We start from the raw sequence: 24,163 nt of genomic DNA on the forward strand, positions 1-24,163 counted from the left end.
GGCAGAGTATCAGTTTGTTCTTGGTCATAAAGTTTGTGTTTATGAAGAATAATTTAATATATAAGCTTTAGTTAATCGAATACAAGCAATTTTCTTGAATGGAAATCTTGAGTGCCCTGGAAAAATTTTGATGAGTTGTTGTGGCTCTATCGTCCGTAGCTCTATCCGAGCGAAGTGATAGATAGCCACTTTCTTTCATCGTCCGTAGCTCTATCCGAGCGAAGCAAATCCGACGTCAACACTCGAAACGACGACGAATCCAATCGACCTGTCCCCTCTCGCGATCCCGGCTTCGATCTCCTCCATCCGCCCCCCCAAATCCGATCCCGTTCTCCCTCTTGTTTCGATCGATTCCCGCCGCACGATGGCTCGCTACGGCGGATTTTAGGGTTTGCGGGGCGCGGAAGTTGGGACCCGAGCGGTGGGGATGGATTCCGATGAGGACATGCATGACGCGGTCGATCTCGAGTCGGTGGACGACGATTTCTACAGCGGGGAGACGGGGATGGACGGCGAGGACGGCGGTGCTGACTATAATTTCGTTGACCACGTGTTGGATGATTCCGAGGACATCACCTCGCGTCGCCAGCAGGTGATGGGATGGGAAGACGCTTGGTTCTTTTGCTTCTTTCCCTTTTTAGTGTCGTCGCTTAGTTGATTTTGGTGGTGATGCTGGTGGAAATCTTTGAGCCGAATTTGATGCGTGTAGGAACTGAATTGGCTGCTTTTGTGTGTTTTTATGGTAACGACAAGATCTTGTGCTGGTAAGGATTGGATTGGTGGCATGATCATAGCCTGGCCTAGGAATTGGTTAGTGTTACATGCCTATTGTAGGATTGTTCGTTTGGTGTCAGAAGGAAATATGCTTTACTCTTCTTTTCTTATTTATATGTGAGATGATTATGGTACAAACAATTTTCTTTCCTTTAATGCTGCATGGTTTTAAACATTTCACAGAGACATTCGTGTAAATATTGTATTATTGATATATCGGGTTAATGGGAATCATAGTGATCATGGCGTAACTTGTGTGTGTGTTTGTTTTTGCTCTGAAGTTTATCAGCATTAAACATGTGATACTCTTGTTCCTTAATATTATGTGTTCTATTTATTTTGTATTCGCTCTACTCTTTCTGTTCCAGTATCATGCAAGAGATGTATCCTTGTAAATGTGAAAAATCTATAACCTTAGACACTATAGTGGGTCAGGCTTTTATCATTTCATCAGTTTAGTTCAAAAATGACTTGTGTGGTTTGCTTTCAAGCATCACTTCACGTGGATGATGGATTGTCTTTTGTTCGATGAGCGATTGTATTTCAAGTATAATAAAACACGTTGATACCATTGCTTCAAAATGCATCCGATCATATATTTACTGGGACCACCAACCTCCCTGGAACTGTAATTTGGGCTTTGGGTCCCAATTCATGGATTTTTATTTTTTCTTCTTGGATTCTGTTGTACAGGATCCAGAAGTTAGTGAACGAATTTTATCAATGCCATTTAGGTTTGTAAATACCTATGAAGCATGGGCATAAGGGAGACAGACGCTGCTCTGAACATATATGCCTACATGACAAATCTTATAAACGTAAACACAACACAGTCAATAAGGTAATTGCACACGAATGTTTTCGTTTGATACTGTGATTTAATACTTTATATAATATAAACAGTATGATTATGATGTACAAAATTTATAAGAATCTAAAAAAATTACTAATTCTAGAGCTAGTGGCCAGATGTTGGACCAGAATGTACCACATATTGAGTGATTTGCTACCCTGATCCTTCCTACATTAATGGAAAGAATAATAAAAAAAATAAAATCAAGAGAAAATGTGAAATAGGTGACCTACAGTGGATAAATGTCTCTTCCTCATCTTTTTCCTTCATTGCTTAGGGGGGAGAGTTTGGACCTGAAATTGTATGCCAGAGACAAAGAAGAAGGGCCTTTGGACAAGACTGTCCTGTAATATAAAGCTTGAAATTGGCTGGTAAATGATGGTCTACTGTCTACTGGTTGGATTGATAGGAACCTTGCAGACTGGTGTTTTAAAACCTTTCTTGAAGCCTTATATATATATATATATGTATATATATATATGTATGTATGTATATATATGTATGTATATATATATATACATATGTATATATATATACATACATATATATACATATATACATACATATATATACATATATACATACATATATACATACATATATATACATATATACATACATATATATATATATAAATATATATACATATATACAAGGTTCGCCGTACCGTACCGTACCGGCGTTTCGACCCGGGCTTGGTACCGGTACGGTACGGTATACCGCTCGGTACACTCATGTCTACCGAGCACTGTACACTGCTACAGTGTCGGTACGATACGGAGCGGTCCGCGTACCGCTGACCTGTCGGACCGGTACGTACCGCCCGTACCGGGCGGTACTGTCCGGTACGGCAAACCTTGCATATATATACATATATATATATATATATACATACATATATATATGTATATATATATACATATATATATACATACATATATATATATATATATGTGTGTGTGTGTGTGTGTGTTACACTAAGGAGTTACAAAAAATCTAAATCATGGTTTCATAGACTGGTTGGTCCGGTACATATTACTATGTATACCAGTCTGACCAAGGATCATTACCAGGCCGTATAACTAGGTACTGGTTGATATGCCAAACCAGAATTTTAGCTGTCTGACAAATTGCTGTAATAGTCAGGGACTTGAAGAAGTTTTGTGTTTATGTTAATATTGCATAATGATGTAACATTGGGCTAATGTGAGGTTTTCATACGATGGTATATAATTATTAAGGTCACATTGGCTTATGTGAGGCATTCATATGACCATATGCACATACATGGCTGCACAAACTGCTTTTTAGATCACATATTTTCCTTTGGTAATGTGTGCTGGAATAAATGATTCTCATTCTCAGTAAATCTTTAGAAGTTTCAGAAGGTAATGCATTATAATTCATCATCTAATGCTGTTCTGCAATTTTCTGTATTCAGCAGAACTGTATCATATTGAGTGAGACTGATATTCGGCAGCTTCAGGAGGAAGATATCAATAGAGTATCTACTGTCCTTTCAATACCAAGATATGCAGCATGCATTCTTCTTCGTCATTGTAATTGGTAAGGCAGTTTACTTCTGAAGTGGAGTTTCCTGTGCTTATGCTGTTCAAATATTTTCATACATTGCAGGCTCTCATATATTTTTATTGCCATTACTCTAGACTTTGGAGTACAATAGAACTATGAACATGCATGAATGGAACTGTTAAACTATATGTTCCTTTTGTATTGCTCCAAGTTCTATGTTACTTCTCTGGTATTTGATACTGGAATTATTGCTGAACTGTATTGTTCTGTGCTGCAATATGTTGGGCAATCTTTTTTATTCAAATTTGTTCATTGCCTCTATTGATTTCTGGATTTCACACTGGATGTCAATATAACTATACACCCAATATATCTCAGTGTATGCCTGCAGAGGCTGGTACATGGTAATCTTTTGTTTGACTCAAGAACAGTTGGTATATTTTCGAATTTCCAGTAGTTTGAGCTTGTTTATTAAATTGAGATGATATTGAGGTTGCAATAGAATATTGATATGAAAATCTATTAAGGATGTTCTCACTGATTCTTTACAGGAACTATGACTAAATTGGTGATGTCCACGGAAGCAGTGATTTTGACAAGTGCACTTATTGCAGTTACTGCTAAGCTGCGACATGTTTTGCCTGATTGTGTCCATTCGTTCATGTGACACAAATAACATTAACATCAATAAGTTTTTCTGAAACAAATTCGAGTTTAAGTCAACATTTTGTCGATATGTAATAGTGATTACTTCAAACAGGTTCTCACGCTATGATATGATTCTATTCGCTCTATTTATTATTTAGAATAATTAAGTTTATGATTCTGTTTGATCTATCTATTAGTTAAGAGTAATTAAATTTATATAATATTCCAGGTCAAGTTTTGGTTTGTTGTTTCCTAATCTCATGCAATATCTTAATAGGTTATTATTCTGCATTGTAATTTGGATGTGTGCAGTATAGTGAAAACAAATAGTCAAGCTGTATTGATCCTAATTAAATATCACATGATATAGGCAAAATATACAAAGATTCAGCTTTAAGAAATGGTCCAGAGTAAAATGAGGTTTTACAGGAATTAAGGTCTGAATTTCGTCAGTGTTGGTATATGTTCAGTGGTTATGGGATTCAGTGCTTTATCCAAGTCATTCATTTATCTTTATGATCATAATTGTTTCTGTTCAGTACACTCTCTTGGCTTCTCCTCATTTATCATCTGTCTTTTATCTCCTGCCACATAATTATCATGACAAAATTGCATAATAGAATCAAGAAATCAATCTTATGTAGTGTTAATATTAAGGGGATTGCTAGATTACAAAAAAAGGTATAAAAATCTACCATATAAAATTTTAAAGAAAATTTGTTTGTGCATAATCTAATGATCTCTGGTTGATCGTAATGCTTTACTGCAAACTTGCAAAGAAGGATCTATGATATCTTAATTATGATGTTATCTATTTTTTTGCAAAATTTGTTGCTCTATTTGTCTGTTTTGGCACCAATCACATCATTCATGCACTAGTTATTTAAAAAATTGTTTATTTAACATTGTTTTCCACTACCAGTGACCTCTTTCTTATCCTTGTGGTGATGATTTGATTTATATATTTGATTGAGTATGCAGGAGTATTAGTAGGGTGCATGATGAGTGGTTTGCAGATGAAGAGCATGTTCGGAAGGCTGTTGGTTTGTTGGAGACAGTGGTGAAAATGCGAAATGGTAGAGAAGTAAGTCAGTTTTGTATTAGTAATCCCTTTTTTGGGTGATTTTGGGCCTGAGGTGGAGTTATTGTTTTCTTAATTTTGATTGATTTATCTTGTGGTCTAACTTTGTTTGTGGCAGCTAAATTGTGGGATTTGTTTTGATAACTATCCTCGTGACATGATGAGTTCTGCATCATGTGGTCATCCTTTTTGTGGGGCTTGTTGGAGAGGTTTGTTATTTTGATTTCAACTGTTATCATAACTTTATAAACAATTCATGTGGTGTTTGATGGGACTGGCTTTGCCTCACTTAGCAGTTGGCAAATATGTTTTTGTGACAAATGATTGAGAAGTGTGATTTTCCGATCTTAGTGTCCTCTTGATAGTGAACTGGTTTTCTGCCCTTTTAAGGACTGCATCTTCTATAATACATTTTTGATAGCTTCTTTAAGCCTAATTCTGTCAGACCTTTTTATGCATTGTAAGTCAATCAATTATACTTAAAGAATCATAGATCTGCACTATATCCATTTGTTCTGGAATCTTACCTTGTGACAGAACACTGGCTTAGAGGCTTTTTGAAGCTTAGATACTTCATTGTGATTCATTCTTGATTCAAGTTTTGAAGGATGATTGTGTTCTTTTCGCAGGTTACATTAGTACATCTATTAGTGATGGCCCTGGATGCTTAATGTTGCGATGCCCTGATCCTTCTTGTGGTGCTGCTGTTGGACAAAATATGATTGATGTATTGACTACTGATGAGGATAAAGAAAAGTACTCACGTTATCTTCTTAGATCTTATGTTGAAGATAATAAAAAGGTTTGTGTGGGACTTATTATTTGAGGTTTATTGAATCATATTTAGTTTCATTTGTTTCTTGTATAGTTAATGTCTGTAACTTTTAGTAGAAAGACTCGTGTAGCTGTCTGTCTACTAGTTGTTTTTTTTTTAATTTCTTTATTTTCTTCTTTAGATGAAATGGTGTCCTGCCCCTGGTTGTGAGTTTGCTGTGGAATTTGTTATGGGCAGTGGAAGTTATGATGTTTGTTGCAGCTGTTCATATAACTTTTGTTGGAATGTGAGTATATCTTGAGGAACAATGGATCCTAATATAATTATGCTTATTTCAATCCATACTCTAAGTTGTTCAATAAAAAAATTTTGCAGTGTACTGAGGAAGCTCATAGGCCAGTTAATTGTGTTACAGTAGCAAAGTGGATTCTGAAGAACTGTGCTGAATCTGAAAATATGAACTGGTACAGTATAAGATGGATAATTGTCATTTCGTATATGTTACTTTTACTGCTAACTCTGTAGCTGTGGAACTCGTCTTATTTTAGTTCGTAGATTTCGGTTTCTTGAACTTAAACCTTGGATTTAGTCTAATATTAGTTATGCATTTAAGCATCCACTGCTAATGTAGATACACAACTAATGCATGCTTTATAGGTTTTATTACACATTTTCTTGTAACCTGAAATGACGTGATTTAGGAAACTGGCATGATCGAGAGAGCATTTTTTGAATTTTTAGCAATTATAGGAATATTTTTAATCAAGCCCTGTGTGTCTTATGCTTCACAGGACTATTTTAATGGAGAAAATCTTATGTCCTATTTGGTAGCATTTGTTTCCTTTTCAATAGCTATAGTTCTGCAACATTTTAGCTTCAGATTACTGATGTTAGTTCAGGACTAATACTGAAGCTTTGCATTTGTGTATTATTTCAAGTTTCCAAAATAGGATTTTATATGACATCTTGATAAATTGTCTTCACCTCTAAATCTAGATTTTCTAATAAATTGTGAAGGCCAAATTGGTATGTTGTGTTCTCTCTTTTTTAACAAATAAAGATTTTCTTCATTTGTTCTGAGATTATTTGGATTTGATGGTTATCAAAGATGATGTTGCATGGTTTTCGTGTTTAACTAAGAAATGTTGGCTTATGAAAATCTGTTATAGTTTATGTATAACATTGATCTTTTTTGTCTGTATCTCAGAAATAAGTCTGTTGTTTATGAACCCTATCAGAACTCTCATTATGACCATTCTATAGATTTCAGTTTGGTTCCTCATATTCCCGAGGCCATTGGAATTACATAGAAGTATTGAAGTTTTAATGATAATGAACATAATCATGTGCTAATCATATTTCTTTAACTTTATGTCCAGGATATTAGCAAACTCGAAACCTTGTCCAAGGTGCAAACGTCCAATTGAGAAAAACCAAGGATGCATGCATATAACATGCACACCTCCTTGTAAATTTGAATTTTGCTGGTATTAGATCTTTACTTTATAAATATTCTTTAGAGATTTTTTGTCTAATTTCTGCAACTTTTGTGTTCCTTGATTGTTCATGCAGGTTATGTCTTGGACCATGGTCAGAACATGGTGAGAGAACTGGTGGTTTCTATGCTTGTAATCGCTATGAAGCAGGAAAACAGGAAGGAGCGGTATGATTAGATGTCTCTAATATTACAGAATGTGAAGGATTCTACAATGTTAATCCTCATACTTGTCCTTTTTATCAATTTATAAATTCTGGCAGTATGATGAATCTGAAAGGAGGAGAGAAATGGCTAAAAACTCTCTTGAGAAATATACACATTATTACGAAAGATGGGCTACCAATCAATCGGTACGCAAATTCAACTCTTCCACCTGTTTCATCAGAATGGATTTTAGATTTGTTGTCTTTGTTGATAGGATCTATGAATCTCTGATACTGTAATGATTTGTGCTTTGATTTTGGGGGCCATACAGTGCTTATAAGTGGCTGATATTAGAAAGCTGCTTTCTGAAAGTCATTTTAAAAAGTAATGCCACTTAACCATGAAAACAGTAAAAAGGACAGCATTTAGTTCAATTCTTTCTGTGCTTGTGGTTGTTCAGGTGACCAGTGGATCATCGGTAGATTGATGATTGTTGGAGAACGCCTAGTTGTTGGGCTATCACTACTTGGTTGATTGCTGGCCATCTTGGGGGTTGACAGCAAGCTTGTTGGTTTTTGAAACTTTTTTTTGTTGGCTTTCACATTGTTGGGGAAAAAATTCCTGATTGACGTGATTGTTTGTTATGTCTGCTTATTTGGGCTGCTTTATTTGTTTGCAGAATGGGCAATCTCGAAGTCATGTGTGTATGTTCATAAACACATGCATGCAGTATGCCTCATGCTGGATCATTATCCCAACAATGAGAGTCTCCAATTTCCTTCATTTCACTGTTAAGTTTGGCTCAAGGCCTGATAATCCGATCTAGAAGACATCCTATTGTATAAAGATAAAATTAAATGCGGTATTTTGACCTCAAAGTTGTTACGTCATCCAAACAAAATGGAAGGATGAAAAGGTGGGTTGGGTTGGTTCCTTTTGACATTCACTATATTTTAACTAGGCTCAACCCTAACCTGGCCAGGCATGAGGAGATCTAATTTGTTGTAACGAGATAGCCAATTACCGAAGTTATCTACACAAGAAGCTAATCTCTCAACTTAACAGTTGGCTTGAAAGTTATATGTGCTTTGCATGTTTGGTGTGTTTGGAAGGTTGAGGAAGATCTTTGGTTTCCTAGATGTGTTGTATCTGCTTAGTGCTTACTTTAGTTGCTTTATTTGTATCCTAAAAAGTAGTGGTAGAATTTAGCAGTCTGTCAATTGTATGTATTTGAAAATTGAAATTCAGTGATTAGAGTTGATCCACAGCCAAATATTAATTTGTTTCGGAGGAGTAAATCTATCATTGTTTTCATTCTTTTACCACTTGATGTATAGGGAAATGAGTATGTTTATATTCTGAAGAATGGAGAACAACATAACTGAACTGGGTCATTGATTTTAAACAATCCCCCATTTATTAGGCATATTAATCCCTGCCCCTTGTGCCCAAATGATTAAATTATAACTGGACATGTACACGTATGGTTCTCTTCCTGCATACTTGCAGTCCTTGATGCATTCTTAAAGATTGTCTTCGTTTATTTGACTTTCCTTTTTCTTCTTCTCAAGCAATCTTGTAACTAATGTAGAATTATGAAAGATGTAGTCACTTGACAACATATGACATTTATAAAATATCCCTAAATTAATAAAATTTTGTAAATTGGAAATACATTACAAATTGTTTCTTCTGTGTGAGAACTTTCTCTGAGTTCAAATGGTTGAAGCTTGATTTGATCTTAATGGAAGAACATCATTGTTAAACCAGAAGCTCCAATACTAATATGAAATAAGATAAATTCATAATGAGCAAAGAAAGTTTTTGTTTTAAATTTGAGAATATAGGAAGGAAAAGAGAGAGGAAGGGAATGATAACAATCATTAAAGATAATAAGAGTATAAACATTGCAAGATACCCTATAAACTAAAAAGACAATATTCAAACAAGAAATAAAGAAATGTGTTCTCCTATCATGTATATTCTAGTCAGCATATGCTGATTTGACCAGAATTTAATTCGTTGGTCTATAGACTTATCTCCAACATTCATCCAGCCTAGGAAGCTTTTCTTTGAGAATTTAAAATGGGATAGCCTTTTTACTTGTCTTTTGTTTTGGTTTCCTCTCATGTTATTGCAGTTGTTATTAATAAATGTGTTTTCTCTCTATATGTTGAAGTTTTCATTTGCCGATGCTCCTGACAATTTACATTATTTTCCCTTTTTATTTTTTCACTATTTTTTCTGAACATTGTAACTTGGTTTCTTTCATAATTTTGTCTTGTTTGATGTATACATGTTTATTATATGATTGCTAGATAGGCGTATTCTTGTTCATTAGGATTATTTTATGTATCTCTCATCCATTCCACTAGTTCCATTGGCTGTTCCTATAAGAAAATTGATATTGTTCATATTTGAATGAATATTATGTTCTATAACTTGCAGTCGAGGCATAAGGCACGTGCAGACCTACAAAGTATGCAAACTGAGAAGGTATGGAGCTGTCTAAAAAATTCTTTTTGTTAGGTCAACAATAGTCTATGGCATTGGTTGGCTTATAAAAGTTTGACAATACCAGTCTTCATAAATGATCTTTGTCTGTATGAAGTTAACCTCACGGGTCATCTTTATTTCCTAATACATATTAATTGATAAAAAATGGCAAACTATTTGGCTTTGACTATTCCCCTTATTAAATACAAAAACAATCAATTATGAGAGTCTGTAAGATGTCCACCTTGTGGTTTCTTCTTCTGATTTTGCAGCTTCAGAAGCTAAGTGACATGCAAAGCCAACCAGAGTCCCAACTCAAGTTTATAATAGAAGCTTGGTCACAGGTTAGCTTTATGCTTGTAGCACTAATGTAATTGTAAGTGGCAAGATGCTATTTATAGTTTTGGTATAGTGTCAATCTTCTTCCTAAGATGTATTAACATTTCAATATGCAGATTGTGGAGTGCAGGCGGGTATTAAAGTGGACATATGCCTATGGTTATTACCTTCCAGAGCAAGAACATGCCAAGAGACAGTTCTTTGAGTATTTGCAAGGTTCATACTAGATTCTTTTGTAATGTACCCTTGGATGGCAAAGTCTTGGAATGGGGAAGTTTTTACCCACACAGTCGTGATCCCCTGATTTTTTAATATTGAACCACTCCTGGACCATATAAAAACTGATTGTATCCATTCTTAACCATCCACTTTGATATGAATAGTCTATGAGATACATGTAATATTATTAAAATATGCTTTAGTCATGTTTGCAAAATTTATAAGAAATTACCTACATGAAAATACTGTGATTGGTTTTTTTCATGGGGCCAGGGTGAGTAGGGATGAAGCAGGATGGGTAATACCTTCTTCACCAAGTCCTGATTGGTTTTTGAAAATTGTAACCCGACTCTACCCTATTCCTTGGTCAAAGCTGGTTAAACTCGATGCAAATGGGCCTGGTTGGACCAATGTACCATGAGTCCTGTTTGAAGTTGCATCTTAGCTGTGGATTGCATACATTTTATTACTAAAATCCTCATGATCCATTCTCAGGTGAAGCTGAGTCTGGGTTAGAACGCCTTCATCAATGTGCAGAGAAGGAACTCCAAGTCTATCTTGATGCCGAAGGTCCTATGAGCGATTTTAATGACTTCCGTACAAAGTTAGCTGGGTTGACCAGGTAGCTTCATCCCACATATCTCGAAAAAGGTTCTTTAGGGGGCCAAAATCATATATGAAATATTTCAAGGGTTTATTTGGTTTCTCACAATTGATGTGTGGAAACCAGAAATGGAGGCCCCTCATGTCAGGTCTGGTCAGAGGTTACACCACCCCTGAAAAATTGAAGGGATGATTTGGTCTACCTAAATATTAGTGTTTGTCAGTCTTTTGCCCGTAGCTCAGTAGGCAACCTTTATAATATGGTGTCTTTGGGAACAAAGGACATTTGTTTTTCTATTTGGCTGATTTTTAGTTGTATTTTATTCAACCTTTTCATAGCTGTGTGAAAATAACTGACTAAGCTTGTAAATTAGTTGACAGCAGGGCTACCAGCGATGGAGAAAATTTGAAACTTTGAAGTAGAAGTACAAAGTATCGTAGGGATGAAATAACCAAAGAAACTTCTGACTTGTGGCAATTAGCAAGGACAGCTTAGAGTTTAGATTGTCTCGTTAACATGTAAGGATTATTTTGGTTGTGCATAAGAAAATGAAAGATTTTGTTAGGTGCTATGATTCATGAAATAGAGATATGTAGAGGTGCCACTGATGTAACTTAGTCTATCTTTATTAGTCAGCAAGTAGGGGAAGAAATTAGAAAGCGTAGATTCTGATTATAAAGATATGGCAAAGCCCTTTAGCAATATTTTTGTTGCACTAGGATGTTCAGTGAAGTTGTACAAAATTCTAGTTTATTTGTAAAAGGTTCAACAATGCCACCAATTTTCAGTTATGGCTTGTGTTTTTGGCTGTTGGGCAATGGTGGCTTTTGCACTGAATAACCTATATCCTTCCCTCAAATTTATTTTTGATCTATTTCTGGCTTTATGTGATTATATCAACCAACAATTTGGAGATTTTGCAATTAACCCTAAAGGAGAGGGATGCAGCATTATTCTGTATTCAGAATGCAATTTTTCACTTTACTTTTGGATCTGTTGTCTTGATTTTAGGTTGTACAAATTTTTTTTCTTCTATAGACTATATATCGATAACTAGTATTTTGTTAATTTAGCCATACAACATGATAGATTCACTTCCAACAGTGTTAATGATGCACAACTTTAAGTCAATTAACCTGTCAAATATACATATATTAGTTCTTTGCTCTCATTTTCTTGTTAAAAATTCTTAAAAACTCATCGTGACATTTGCTATTTAAGTGTTAGATCAGTTTGGGAAGCCTGAAGTTTGAGTATGACTTTTATGGTACTATTGCGCTTTGGTTGTTATCATTTATCACATTAAATTTGGTGAATTGATGAATATTTTCTCTGTGATGCTCATTGCTCACTGCACTGGTTCGCTTGCAATAGATTATTTAGGTAACTGAGACTGTTGTATATAACATCAACCACCTCTGTATGACATTTAAACATTTTGAACTTTTGCTTCGTCTATGATATACTGAGATTTGGAAGTTTCTGTTGTCTAAAGTGGGACTGCTTCATTTTCAACCAATACTTGTCAACTGACTTACCAGCATTGCCTAACCAATTTGGTTTTGGTGATTTTTGTTTTGGTTATGCTAAGTTGGGATTCGTTGGCATCAAACCAATACTTGTCAAATGACTTTCCAACCTTACAAACTTCATTTGGAGTCATTGGCGTCTCATGCTTATGAACAAGTGGAACCTTCCAGATAGTGATTTTTAAACATATCTTTATGGACTTGTTTCATTGCAGTGTGAATTAGGTCTTAATGTGACAATGTACCTAATAAAAAAAAACAAGTTACCTGATTGTTGTAATGTCTCCTTGGTTGGACTTGGGCGGAGAAAGTTTGTCTACATATGGAAGGATCTGATTTAGATCTGACGTGTTGCAACCAATCATGCACTTGTTGTCTTTAAGGCACTTTCCAATGCCAAAATTATTATTAAACAGACACTTCCAATTACTGTATACATGAAGATGTTTCTTGTTCTCTTTTGTGTTCAGAAGACATCTTATTTTCTCTGTTCAGAAGTCAGTTCTTAGATAATTAATAGAACTGATTTATGGACAAGCTGAATTCCTTTCTCTATGAATGGTTAAGAAGATTTACTTCTGTGCAAATTGAGCTTTGACATATGCACTTTGTAATTCACTAAAGTTCTTGATTTCTTGTTCTTTTTAGAATGAATATTGACAAGCTGAATTCCTTTCTCTGCCGATATGGCTTAGAAGATTTACTTCGATGCAATCAAGTCTTGACAGGTGCACTTTGTAATTACAGCAAAAATCCTTGATGTCTCATTCTTATAGAATGAGGATAGTGAAGTGCCCACAAAATCTGGAAGTTATTTGGCTGACTGAAATGCAAAATTTTCATCTTATACACACAACATTTGTGTTTCCCATCATTTTGCTACATACATAGTCAGGCTCTCCTCTCTAGCTACTGAATAGTATGCATTCACTCTTGCTTTAATTTGTTATTGGCAATTTGGAATATTGATTATGATCATTGGCACTATCTTCATTCATATTTATGTTTGTTCTGCTGCGTCAGTGTGACTAGGAACTATTTTGAGAATCTTGTTCGAGCCCTGGAGACTGGATTGAAGGATGTGGGTTCTTCCAGCAACCAAACCACATGCAGCAGGAGTTCAAGCTCCAAGATGTTGGACAACAAAAACAAGGGTGGAAAGATCAAAGCAGCTGGGACCAGCTGTGGATTAGGAGCTCCTAGCCGCAGGCTGGATGACAGCAATCTCTGGTCTTGCGACCGCTGCACCTACGCCAATCCCAGGTCCACTAGATCATGCCAGATGTGCGAGTATCGCAGGTAGTAAAGTGCAGATACTCCTGCAATATGTGTAAAGGTTGCCCCTGAATCTGTTTCAGTGGCTTGTGTTGATAGAACATGCTCCTGTGATGCCAGCAAGAAGGTATTTGATCATCATAGGTTATAACTTGCCATGGAAGAGGGGAAAGTAGCAGGCATGCCAAGAGAGAGAGAGAGAGAGAGAGAGAGAGAGAGAGAGAGAGAGAGAGAGATTACTGCTGGGCGTCATGTAATCGATATTTGTTCTCTGTTTGTATATATTAAAGTATTAAACAACTGTATGTTCTATGAAGCATAGTTCAGCATAGCCAGGTGTCCTTATGGTTGTTTTTGGCAATCTGTTGCTCAAAGATTGAGATGTCACGAGCATTGGGATCTTATTTGCCAAATTGAATGCATATGATGCATTGCTCCTACCTTTCATACATATGCTCATTGTAACACCATGATACCAATCTGTAAATAATTTCAATTTCGGGTTATTGCTCATTGACATGCTTCTTTTGCTATATATTACCTCCTGCATCAAAATAATATTATTCAGGTGTTTTAGTAGCATTTCACACTGTTTCTTCGCCTTCTTTTGCAATTTGCAGAGCTCAACATTACCCAGATGAATCCATCATTGCAGAATTTGCTAGGCCCAGCAGGAACTCAGAATAAGGATACAAAGATCTTACAATCAGGTATTCCTCTTTCTCAAATGAGATGTTTGTTATTGAAAAGGTTGAATGGTTCACATTGGACACATGACAAATTATTTTTTATTCATTGAAACCAATTGTTTATACGTTTGATAGGATGTCACAAGTCTTTAACAGTACATCATAAGGTTCTGCGTCTCAATTCTGTTTTTGTCATTTATATTCTATTCATAGATCCATGCAATCACTAATTTTCTTTTCCTACTTGCGTAGGTCTTTATTGATTTTGTAGTTAACTATATATATGTTGCTTTCAAGTATGCAATAGGAATAAGAATTTAACTGGATATATTAGTTTATTTCATTTAACATGAAGCCACAATTAGTAGTAGATATCACTTCCGTCATTCCCGTTAAATACAAGTAGCAATAGCTTACAAGTCAGTGTAGTTGTTGTGCTATGTCTATTTTACTGTCCGTCTGTTTGCATATCCGTACGTTTCGCTATTGGGAAACATGATTTGTTTCTTTACACCCATCGTATTTATACATCATCAACTAATATCTCAAATTGAGAACGTCATTGTTCGTCATGGTGTTAAATAGCTGCACTACACAATGCGTTCGGAGACGACAACACAAGAATGCACGCATGAGAGCCGAGAACAAGTGCACCTCTCGATCCGAAGAAAGACAATCCGATAAGAAGACGACGAACAACGTCGACTCGAAAAATAATTCATTCGACTGCAATCAGAAGTTGTGCTGCAGGAACAGATCCTGCTGTGGTGATGCTGGTCCGATCTCTTCCTCCAAGCACCTCAAGCCATCCCCCGCTCCTCCGTTTCCCAGACTCCTCCCCTCCGAGTTCTTCCCTTCCGTGGCGTCGCCTTCCGATCTCCTCTGCGACGAGGTCACGCTGGGGAACGTGATCCATGAAGGTGCTCTGTACTCCAACAACTGGTCGTCGGCGTCGGTTGTGTCGTTCTCCGAGCACGACTGGTTCGAAGACCTCTGTGATCCCCTCTTGTGCAGCCGACTGCTCCCCAAGACCACCTCCGTCGGCAATATCGGCTGCTCGTTGCATGGGCTGCCCATCAGCAGCGCCAGAGCTCTCTCCAAGGCCGTCGTCACCTTGTCCATCGACGGCCGGTCCTTCCCCCGCATCCTGACGCACTTGCACGCCGTGGCGGCGATCTTCTTCAGAGCCTCCGGTTCGGCAGGAGGTTTCAGCGCCGGATCCAGGATGGCCGAAACGTCACCAGCCTTGATCAGCGGAACCGCCCATTCCACGATGTTTCCTTCTTCGAACTGCATGTCGATCGCCTTTCTACCGCTCAAGATCTCCAGAAGCAGAACCCCGAAGCTGTACACATCCGATTTGGTGGTCAAGTAATGAAGCCTGTAGTATTCGGGGTCGAGGTAGCCAAGAGTACCGGCCGGAGGCTCGGACAAGGGCGAACTGCTGTCCGCCGGCCCCAACAAGGACAGACCAAAATCTGCAACTCGAGCGTTGTGCTCCTCGTCGATGAGAATGTTGGACGACTTGATGTCCCTGTGGATCACAGGCGGGCAAGCGTACCCATGCAGGTATTCGATCCCCCTCGCAGCTTGGACGGCAATGGTGACCCTGCGAACCCAGTCCAGCCGCCGTTTCAGGCTTGCATCCTTGCCATGAAGGTGCTGGTACAAGGATCCATGGGCCATGAACTCGTACACCAGCAGCCTCTCGCCACCTTCCTCGCAGTACCCAAGAAGGTTGAGCAAGTGCGCGTGGTTCAGCCTGGAGAGCAGGTCGAGCTCGGTGTGGAATTCCTTGGTGTTCTTCTTCACGTCCGACGCTTTGGTGGCTCTCTTCACTGCAACCACCGTCCCATCTCTCAACACCCCTTTGAAGACACACGAGAAGCTGCCCTTCCCCACGAGGGATTCCTCGCCGAATCCACCGGTCGCCTTCTCCAGCTCTTCGTAGGTGAACATCTGTGCTCTCCTAATCTTTAGCTCCTCCAGGTCCGGTCGCACCTTCACCGGCTCCTTGTGGAACGAGTATGCCCTGGTCTTCAACGCAGTCAGGTCAGGCTCCGAACACGAGCAGCTCCGTAGCCGGCGGCGAACGCAGAGGCACGCGACCAAAGATACCGAGCTCGCGAAGACGATGGCGAAGGCGAGCTCCGCGACGAAGATCGGCATCTGGAGAGAAAGCAGCCCGTGGCTCCGGGGCCTCTGCTCTGACGAGCAGGAGGAGGAGCAATCCGCTGAGGCACAGCTGGAACAGTTGAACTCACAACCACGGTCGGACGTCGAGTTGCAGGGCGTAGACTGATACGTCCCTTCGGGACAGCCGACGCTGCACGGCAAGCAAACTCTGGAATTCGCTGGCTTGCAGACTTTGCCCCCCAAGCTTGCATGGATGAACTCGTAGTATCCCGGGCCGCAAGGATTGGAGGCGCAGATCCCAGGGGAGACCGCCATCGGTATCGACCAGGGGCCGCCTGTGCCCCAACACTGCGGCCGAAGTGACGCCTCCGCAATCACACCGCAGGTGAAGTAGTCCCCTGCTGCGAGCTCGTACACCCTCGTATCCTTGGGTGGGGGCACGCTGTTCTGAAGCTTGAAGCCCCAGCACACCACCTTGCGATCTAAGCTCTTGATGCCGCAAGCATGGAACCTGCCGCCGGCGACCGACACCATGGGATCCATGGGAACCATGTTGACATCTCCCTGGCCTAAGATGTCCGAAGAAGACTGCTGCATTTCCAAGCTCCTTCCCCAGCAGAAGACCTGGGAGTTCTGCAGAACCCCGCAGACATGGAATCCACCAGCCGAAATGGATCGGAACCTCAGGTTCCTCGGAGTGAGGCTGATGACGCTGCTCCCGGTCTCGTCGCCCCAGCAGAAGGCCGTCCGGTTGCCGGCAAACATCCCACAGTTGAACACCGAGCCGGCAGTGATCGACACAATGGGGCCACTGAACTCGTGGGAGGCGGTCATGTTGTAGCCCCAGCAGTCAATCAAGGAGACGCCTCTTTGCTCTCCTTTGCTCGGCCTGCGGAGGGCACAGAGGTGGTCATCACCGGCGCTGATCTCCGAGTAGGCCGCGCCTTCCACCATGGGCTGCGGCACCCCCATCTTGACGTAGATGTTGCTCCCCCAGCAGTAGGGTTGGTAGGCATCCAAAAGGAGCCCACAGACGAATCCATCACCGGCCGTGAGACCCAGGAGGGGGAGCCTAATAGGAGCACCATAGACTATGGAAGCATCAGCACCGAAGCAGGAGACCATGTGAGACCCATCTGAGCTTAGACCACAGAAGACCGGTCCATTCTCACCGTAAGAGACAGCGATGGAGGACATTGATCCGAGGCCGGAGACCCCCACATAAATTGAGCCACAAACGATCACCAAAACTGCAGCTTGAACGAGAAATCCAGGCCTAACGCTGTTCATCTTTCTCACGCTCCGCTCTACCTTACCAAAAATCAAGCCTTTATCACCCAAAAGGATGACCAGAACAGCTTTGAATCATTTGCAGAGTGAGAATTACACTGGAGAGAAGAGACCGCAGGTCAATCACACATTCCTTCTCTTTGATCATCCAGAAAACAAAGAGGACTCGGTAGAAAAGCACGGTGATCTCAGAACAGAGATGGAACTTGATCCGAACCTGGAATCTGGAACTTGTGATGGGAAGATAACTTGCAAGATGAAGCCTTTTACCCAGAAACCCACTGAGAATCTATGAACGGTCTGAGCCAAAAAATGGAAGGAAGCCGTGCGGTGCATCCACAACCAGCACAAAACCTCAGCTTTCCTTGCATTCAACTCCACGCAAAATAACTTCTCCCCCTTCACAAAAGACTCGCAATAACGAGGCAGTGGAGAAAGAAGCTGGTGAGAAGGGAACCTACCCCATGAGCAGTTAGTTCCCTTGGTGGCTCATCCTGCTCTTTGGTCTGGAGCTTTGCTGTGGGCAACATCACAGGGGGTAAGCTGGAAAGAAACAAGCTGAAACACGTACAGAGAAGGAGAGGTAATGCGGATGGGAGCATTGAATGCAATAAATTTTAGTTCCTGGTTGGAGGCATGTGTAGGTGAGAATTTTAATGAGAAGTAAATGCAATATGTTTCCATGCCTGGATCTCTGCACACTTGTCCATCAATTCAAATTCCTCTGCAAGATGAGTGCCTCCTTCCTCTCCTTTGCTTCGCTTTGCTATCTGCATCACTGGTTGTGTTTGTCTGAATAGGATTCTTGTTTTAGCAGCACCTGTGTGGGTAGTAGTAGTAGTAGACTAGCAGTGCCAAGTGAACAGTGAAAGATATATCTAAACAGGCTAGTGTTGCTAATTAATGGTGGTCTTAGTTCATTTGTATTGACAAAAAATAAATTATATGCTTGGAAAAACTACTCATGCTTGATATCCAATCAATATGATGGGTCTGATGTCCAAGGTTGCTTATTTGCCTTTCCATTGGCAGCATGAAGAACTCCTCATTAAAATTTTTGCCATATGTAATATTTGATTAACACTAGCAAAACTAGTTAGGAATTTGAAAGAGTGACACCATTTTGTTGATAGAAGAGTTGTTTTGGTTCAATCCATGCAAGTAATATTTTGCCCCAAACAATTTTAACTTTAATGTTCCTTTTGTGCATTAATGCTGGCATGACTGTTAAATTGTTAGGGCATTTTAAGGCAATTGGTCTTTTTAGTTTGTTTTTATTCTTTTTGTTTTCTCTTTTGAAATTTCCTTTCTTCACTGTCTACTACTGTCTTTTACTGAGAAGCTCATATATTGCTTATTTCTTTTCTAATTCTCTGCAAGTTAAAATGAAAGAATTAGATTCTTCCACTGGCTGTCTTGTGACTTTGACTGTGCATAGCGACTTACAACTGCAAAGAACAGATCTTACAGGGTTCTATTTCTACACTGCTATCTCTTTTTCTGATACAATCTCTTTTACAAGGAAACCCACCTGTAGCAGAATTGTGTTCATTGTATACAGAAAGCTCATGGAATTTCCATAAGACCAAGATAAAGATTAAATATCAATACAATTCAAAAAACTTAAACTATTAAATCATGGATCAAACCCAATATATATATTACCTGATTTTTTTCATTCCATAGGAATATGAGATCATTGTATAGTCATGTTTAATCTTTAACTCGTATGCGTGTGGATCTCTTCCTTTCATTTGCAAGAGTTAGTTATAGTTTGATCTATTGTATGACTTCAATTTTTAATCACTCATTGTCAACCTTTCAGATCTTTCTGTCAACCTTGGCTTTAAAACCATATTAAGATTTGAAGATCGGATGAGTCCAAATCATATTGGTCATGACTAACATCCTTGAGATTGAACACCAATGCAACTTATGAAATCGTGAGTCAAACCTAATGTCGCTGGACTATTCAATCCTTAACGATGCCAAACATACTCATTAACCCTCATTCAATCTTAATTCTCACATAAATATTTTCCTTATAAATATTATGAAGTTACCTAGTTTTTTTTCCCGCAATTAAAAGCTCTGCAGATCTCTGTCATGAACTATTGCTGGAAATAAGATCTCTTTCCAATAGAAATGAATCTTATTCCTAATGCTTTAGAAAAATATGTAAAGGACAAAAATCTGACAAGAACTTATAGATACACTCTTCCTCCTCTTGTAATATATCATGTGTATTTTCATTGATAATACATGGAATATTTGAAGAGAGCATTTTTGAAGATTCAAATGTGAGTAGATTGTGACCCCATAATCATATTTAACCTGCTGCCAACGAAGAATTTATCCTTTGTTCAATTCTGAATATTCTGATCAGTTTCTTGTCACTCAGTTGTTCTTAAGTGTCAGCACATCTTAGTTTCCAATGCAGTTGAATGGATTTTTGTTTTCACATTGTTCCCCCAGAAAACTCTGCTGATGTTTAATATGCCTCATTCTTTAATGTGCAACAGCTACAATCCCCTAAATCACTGGAGCACTGACTTGGAGGATCTTGAGATCATCATTCGAAGATACAAGATTTGCAGAACAAATCTTTGCCTTCCTGGCTGTAGCTGATACAGATGTCAAGCTCAAGAACATCAACAAAAGATCATTCTGTATGTCCATGTCAAGTGTCAACCTGCACAGGGCAAGTCCGTTCAAACAAAGAAGCAAATTGTTTTCTTCCTCCCAGTTTAGCTTTCAACATAATTCCCCAAAGGCAGCACCCACACACTTGCAAATTGTTCTTGGAGACAAGAGTAGATCCTCTGTTATTGTCATCTACTGAATGGGGACACTTCATGATGAGCTCAGAGCGACAAAAGCAAACAAGCAATAAAGCTGGTAGGTGGATATTTCTTACAGGTTGCTCATTTCTTGGTCCATCAAAAAGTCCTTTTCCTTATTGTTTATGAAGGAATAAGGTAGCAATGAGTACATCTACTTTGAATTGTTTTGGGTATTCTTAATCTGTTGTTAAATTATAATAACAATGGATCTTTTTTTCTCTTTTATATTCACATATATTATTTGATTACTTGAACTGGTTTCGAGTACCTCTTTTTCTCCACCTTGCTCTTCTTTATGTGAACAGATACAATCTTATGATACATTATGCTTTGTTTCTTTTCTCCTTTACACAATGAATACATAGCACTCAATGTTGGTTAGAAAGGTAAGAGTGTCTCATGATGGCCATAATTATGGCTTTCATTTCTCCTCAACTTTATTGAGTCGTGTGTTCTACCCCCCAACTAAAAAGTCACCAATACACCTCCTGCAAAAGAATCAGCCAAGGCTTGATTCCTTCCCTTTGTCACGGTGCTCATGGCATTTACTTCTTAGGAGTAGCTTCTAATCCTTGACGGACACATTAAAGTTCTCCCAAAATTTAGTTTAGTTGTGTATGGCAATGTTGTAACATCTTGAGCTTATAAGGAAGCTAATTATATATTATCTCATTTATCCTATTTAATTAATTATCTTTAGTATTTTGATTTTTATATTTTTAAAAATTATATTAAGATCTCTATACTTACGAAAGTGAAACATTTAATTTTATTTCTCCTTATATTATCGATCCTATTGACGAAAATATTATATGTGATCAATGATAAATCGAAATAAGGCAGAATCATCACATGTTCTATGGTAAATCTTATTATATTTCTGTCGATAGAATCGACGATGTGAGGAGAAACAATGTTTAATGTTTCATTTTCATAAATATAGGAATCATAACTTTTGAAAGTATAGGAATTGAAATGATAAAGATAACTAATTATAGAGGGTAATATGTAATTAGTCCACTTATACGGTTTGAATGGTATATTAACAACAACTTAAATTTAAATATTCAGGTATAATAAAATTATTGAGTCGATAATTATAATCAATCAAATTGTGTTGAATATAATAATATAATTATAGATCGACTCTATGTAGAGAAGAAAACATCCTCTTAGAGCATGACTTAAACAAAATAGGGATGTTGGTCAAAAAAGAGACTAAGCTAAACAATACCCACAAAATATTCTATGCAAAAAAAAAAAATCATTTTAATCCCTTCTAATCATATAATTTAAGAATAACTAAAATATACTTAATAATTTTATCCTCCATATATAAGTTATTATATCATAGATAACAAAGATTAACTAAGTCAAGTGTCCTCTCGGAGGATGCTAAGAATTTGGACTTTTGTTTTTAATAGTACCTTTGACAAAAAAATATTTTAATAAATATATATATGATTATAATTTATAAAGATAAATAAAAATAAATTCATATTTTTTTAGGGACATATATATATATATATATATATATAATTATGCGGTTTTTCCATAAATTATGTTGCATTCAACTTGTTAGGTACACACAGTCTCGTTGGCCATTTCCATTACTCAATCGCCACCGACACAGCTCACTTCCAGTTCGGCATGACAGCCCCGTCTCCCACGGGCAATCTCCGCCCCACGATGCCGCACCCACGGCATCATCCACCGTCCGATCTGACCCATTAATTTACGCCGCAGGGACACCGCAACCGCCGGCACGCTTCCCTCCCTCCTGTCGTCACGTGCCGGCCGGCCGGACGACAGCCCCGGGGACGGCGCCGGCCCCACGTGACGCCACCGCCCCTCCACGTGGAACCTTTCCCTCCATCGGATCTTGATCCAGCGGCCCTTCTCGGCCGTCCTTCCCCCGCTCTCCCGGATCCGTTTCCAACGGTCGTCTCGGCCTTCTTTATTTCGATTCCCCTCTACCCCTCTCGACGCGCTTTCGTAAAGTATTCAACGTCCAAAACAAGCGTGTGGGGACGAGAGAGAGAGAGAGAGAGAGAGAGAGAGAAGGCTTTAAGACCTCCGTTGGCTCTTCTTCGTCGCCTTCAATCCCTCTCCATCGCACAATTGATTGGGCACATGGAGCTAACACCGATGCCAGCTATCTTTGTAGGGATCTTCCTCATCTGTCACCACCTTAATAGCCGTCTCCTTCGTTTCCTCCCTGAGAAGCTGATCTCCCTGCTCTGGCCTTTTTCTTGGCACCCTCCCACGAGCAAGGACGGCTTGTCGCCCCCTGCCACCGCTCTCTCCTCCATCTCCTCCTTCAGATCTCCATCGTTCGGTCCCAAGGCGTCAGCCAGGGTGATGGACCCGTCGGAGTTGAAGCGGGTCTTCCAGATGTTCGACCGCAATGGCGACGGACGCATCACGAAGACAGAGCTCAGCGACTCGCTCGAGAACCTGGGGATATACATCCCCGAGGCGGAGCTGGCGTCGATGATCGAGAAGATCGACGTCAACGGGGACGGGTGCGTGGACATGGACGAGTTCGGGGCGCTCTACCGGAGCATCATGGACGAGCGCGACGAGGAGGAGGACATGCGGGAGGCCTTCAACGTGTTCGACCAGAACGGGGACGGGTACATCTCCGTGGAGGAGCTGCGGTCCGTGCTCGTCTCCCTCGGCGTCAAGCAAGGCAGGACCGCGGAGGACTGCCGGATGATGATCAACAAGGTGGACGTCGACGGCGACGGGAGAGTGGACTTTAAGGAGTTCAAGCAGATGATGAAAGGTGGAGGCTTCGCGGCCCTCAGTTAGTAGCTACCACCGATGCCTGTGGCTGCCATGGACAGAAGATACATAGGGTTGTAGATACTGATGAGGAAATTGAGGTCGGGTGGGGGAAGAAGAATCCTCGGAGAAGGAAGACAAGGAAGGACTCGATCTACGTGACATGCGCACGGTTGATTTGGTGCTGAAGAGTCTCAGACTTTATCTAGCTTTTCTTTTAATCGGTTTAATAACGTTAATCTTCTTCTTCTTCTTCTTCTTCTTCTTCTTCTTCTTCTGAGCAATGAAATGCTTGGTAGGTTTGGGGTCTTTTGATTCTTTTCCGAGTTCTCTACACTCACTCGTCACGACCAAAGTGCTCTGTCGACAACTACTGACTGTATATGTTTCGGAGATGGAAGAAATGCATGTCTTCCCTGCACTTTGACCTCATCATCCATGGCTTAACATGAACAGTAAGTACACTGTGAAGTAACAATGTATGCAGATCAAATTTCACTCTGTAGCAGCACCACTTCCTTGATTCCAAATACCAAATCTGAATCCATGCAGTATCCAACCCAACATAAATGTGTTTTTTGTTATATTTTTATTTCCCAACTAATAAGAATATCTATTCGAAACAAATAAAATTATAAATTAGTTTTTTG

The 24,163-nt window shown here is 39.3% G+C and overlaps 3 protein-coding genes across 5 annotated transcripts; 2 read left to right on the forward strand and 1 right to left on the reverse strand.

Annotated features, from left to right (window-relative positions):
• The first annotated feature begins 165 nt into the window (after positions 1 to 165).
• LOC135622739 (probable E3 ubiquitin-protein ligase ARI8) lies at positions 166 to 14,068 on the forward strand. 2 transcript variants are annotated; one of them, XM_065124844.1, is made up of 15 exons: positions 166 to 592; positions 3,069 to 3,193; positions 4,790 to 4,892; positions 5,008 to 5,098; positions 5,519 to 5,691; positions 5,846 to 5,950; positions 6,040 to 6,128; positions 7,044 to 7,151; positions 7,237 to 7,327; positions 7,423 to 7,512; positions 9,755 to 9,802; positions 10,075 to 10,146; positions 10,258 to 10,357; positions 10,856 to 10,982; positions 13,517 to 14,068. In XM_065124844.1, the coding sequence occupies exons 1-15, from the start codon at positions 428 to 430 to the stop codon at positions 13,794 to 13,796; spliced, it is 1,767 nt and encodes a 588-aa protein (XP_064980916.1). In that variant the 5' UTR covers positions 166 to 427; the 3' UTR covers positions 13,797 to 14,068. The 2 variants fall into 2 exon arrangements, with proteins under 2 accessions (XP_064980916.1, XP_064980917.1); XM_065124845.1 differs by having other exon boundaries at positions 3,072 to 3,193.
• A 927-nt stretch (positions 14,069 to 14,995) lies between these two features.
• Positions 14,996 to 19,090, reverse strand: LOC103997490 (serine/threonine-protein kinase-like protein CR4). 2 transcript variants are annotated; one of them, XM_009418734.3, is made up of 2 exons: positions 18,101 to 19,090; positions 14,996 to 17,981 (listed from the first exon to the last, which is right to left on the reverse strand). In XM_009418734.3, the coding sequence occupies exon 2, from the start codon at positions 17,881 to 17,883 to the stop codon at positions 15,190 to 15,192; it is 2,694 nt and encodes an 897-aa protein (XP_009417009.2). In that variant the 5' UTR covers positions 17,884 to 17,981; positions 18,101 to 19,090; the 3' UTR covers positions 14,996 to 15,189. The 2 variants fall into 2 exon arrangements, with proteins under 2 accessions (XP_009417009.2, XP_064980919.1); XM_065124847.1 differs by having other exon boundaries at positions 14,996 to 17,665; positions 17,766 to 18,406.
• A 3,718-nt stretch (positions 19,091 to 22,808) lies between these two features.
• Positions 22,809 to 23,945, forward strand: LOC103997489 (calmodulin-like protein 3). Its single transcript, XM_009418733.3, has one exon. The coding sequence runs from the start codon at positions 22,860 to 22,862 to the stop codon at positions 23,538 to 23,540; it is 681 nt and encodes a 226-aa protein (XP_009417008.2). The 5' UTR covers positions 22,809 to 22,859; the 3' UTR covers positions 23,541 to 23,945.
• Positions 23,946 to 24,163: the final 218 nt, after the last annotated feature.

Source organism: Musa acuminata, chromosome BXJ2-9, assembly GCF_036884655.1.
Source record: "Musa acuminata AAA Group cultivar baxijiao chromosome BXJ2-9, Cavendish_Baxijiao_AAA, whole genome shotgun sequence".
NCBI classification, from domain to species: domain Eukaryota; kingdom Viridiplantae; phylum Streptophyta; class Magnoliopsida; order Zingiberales; family Musaceae; genus Musa; species Musa acuminata.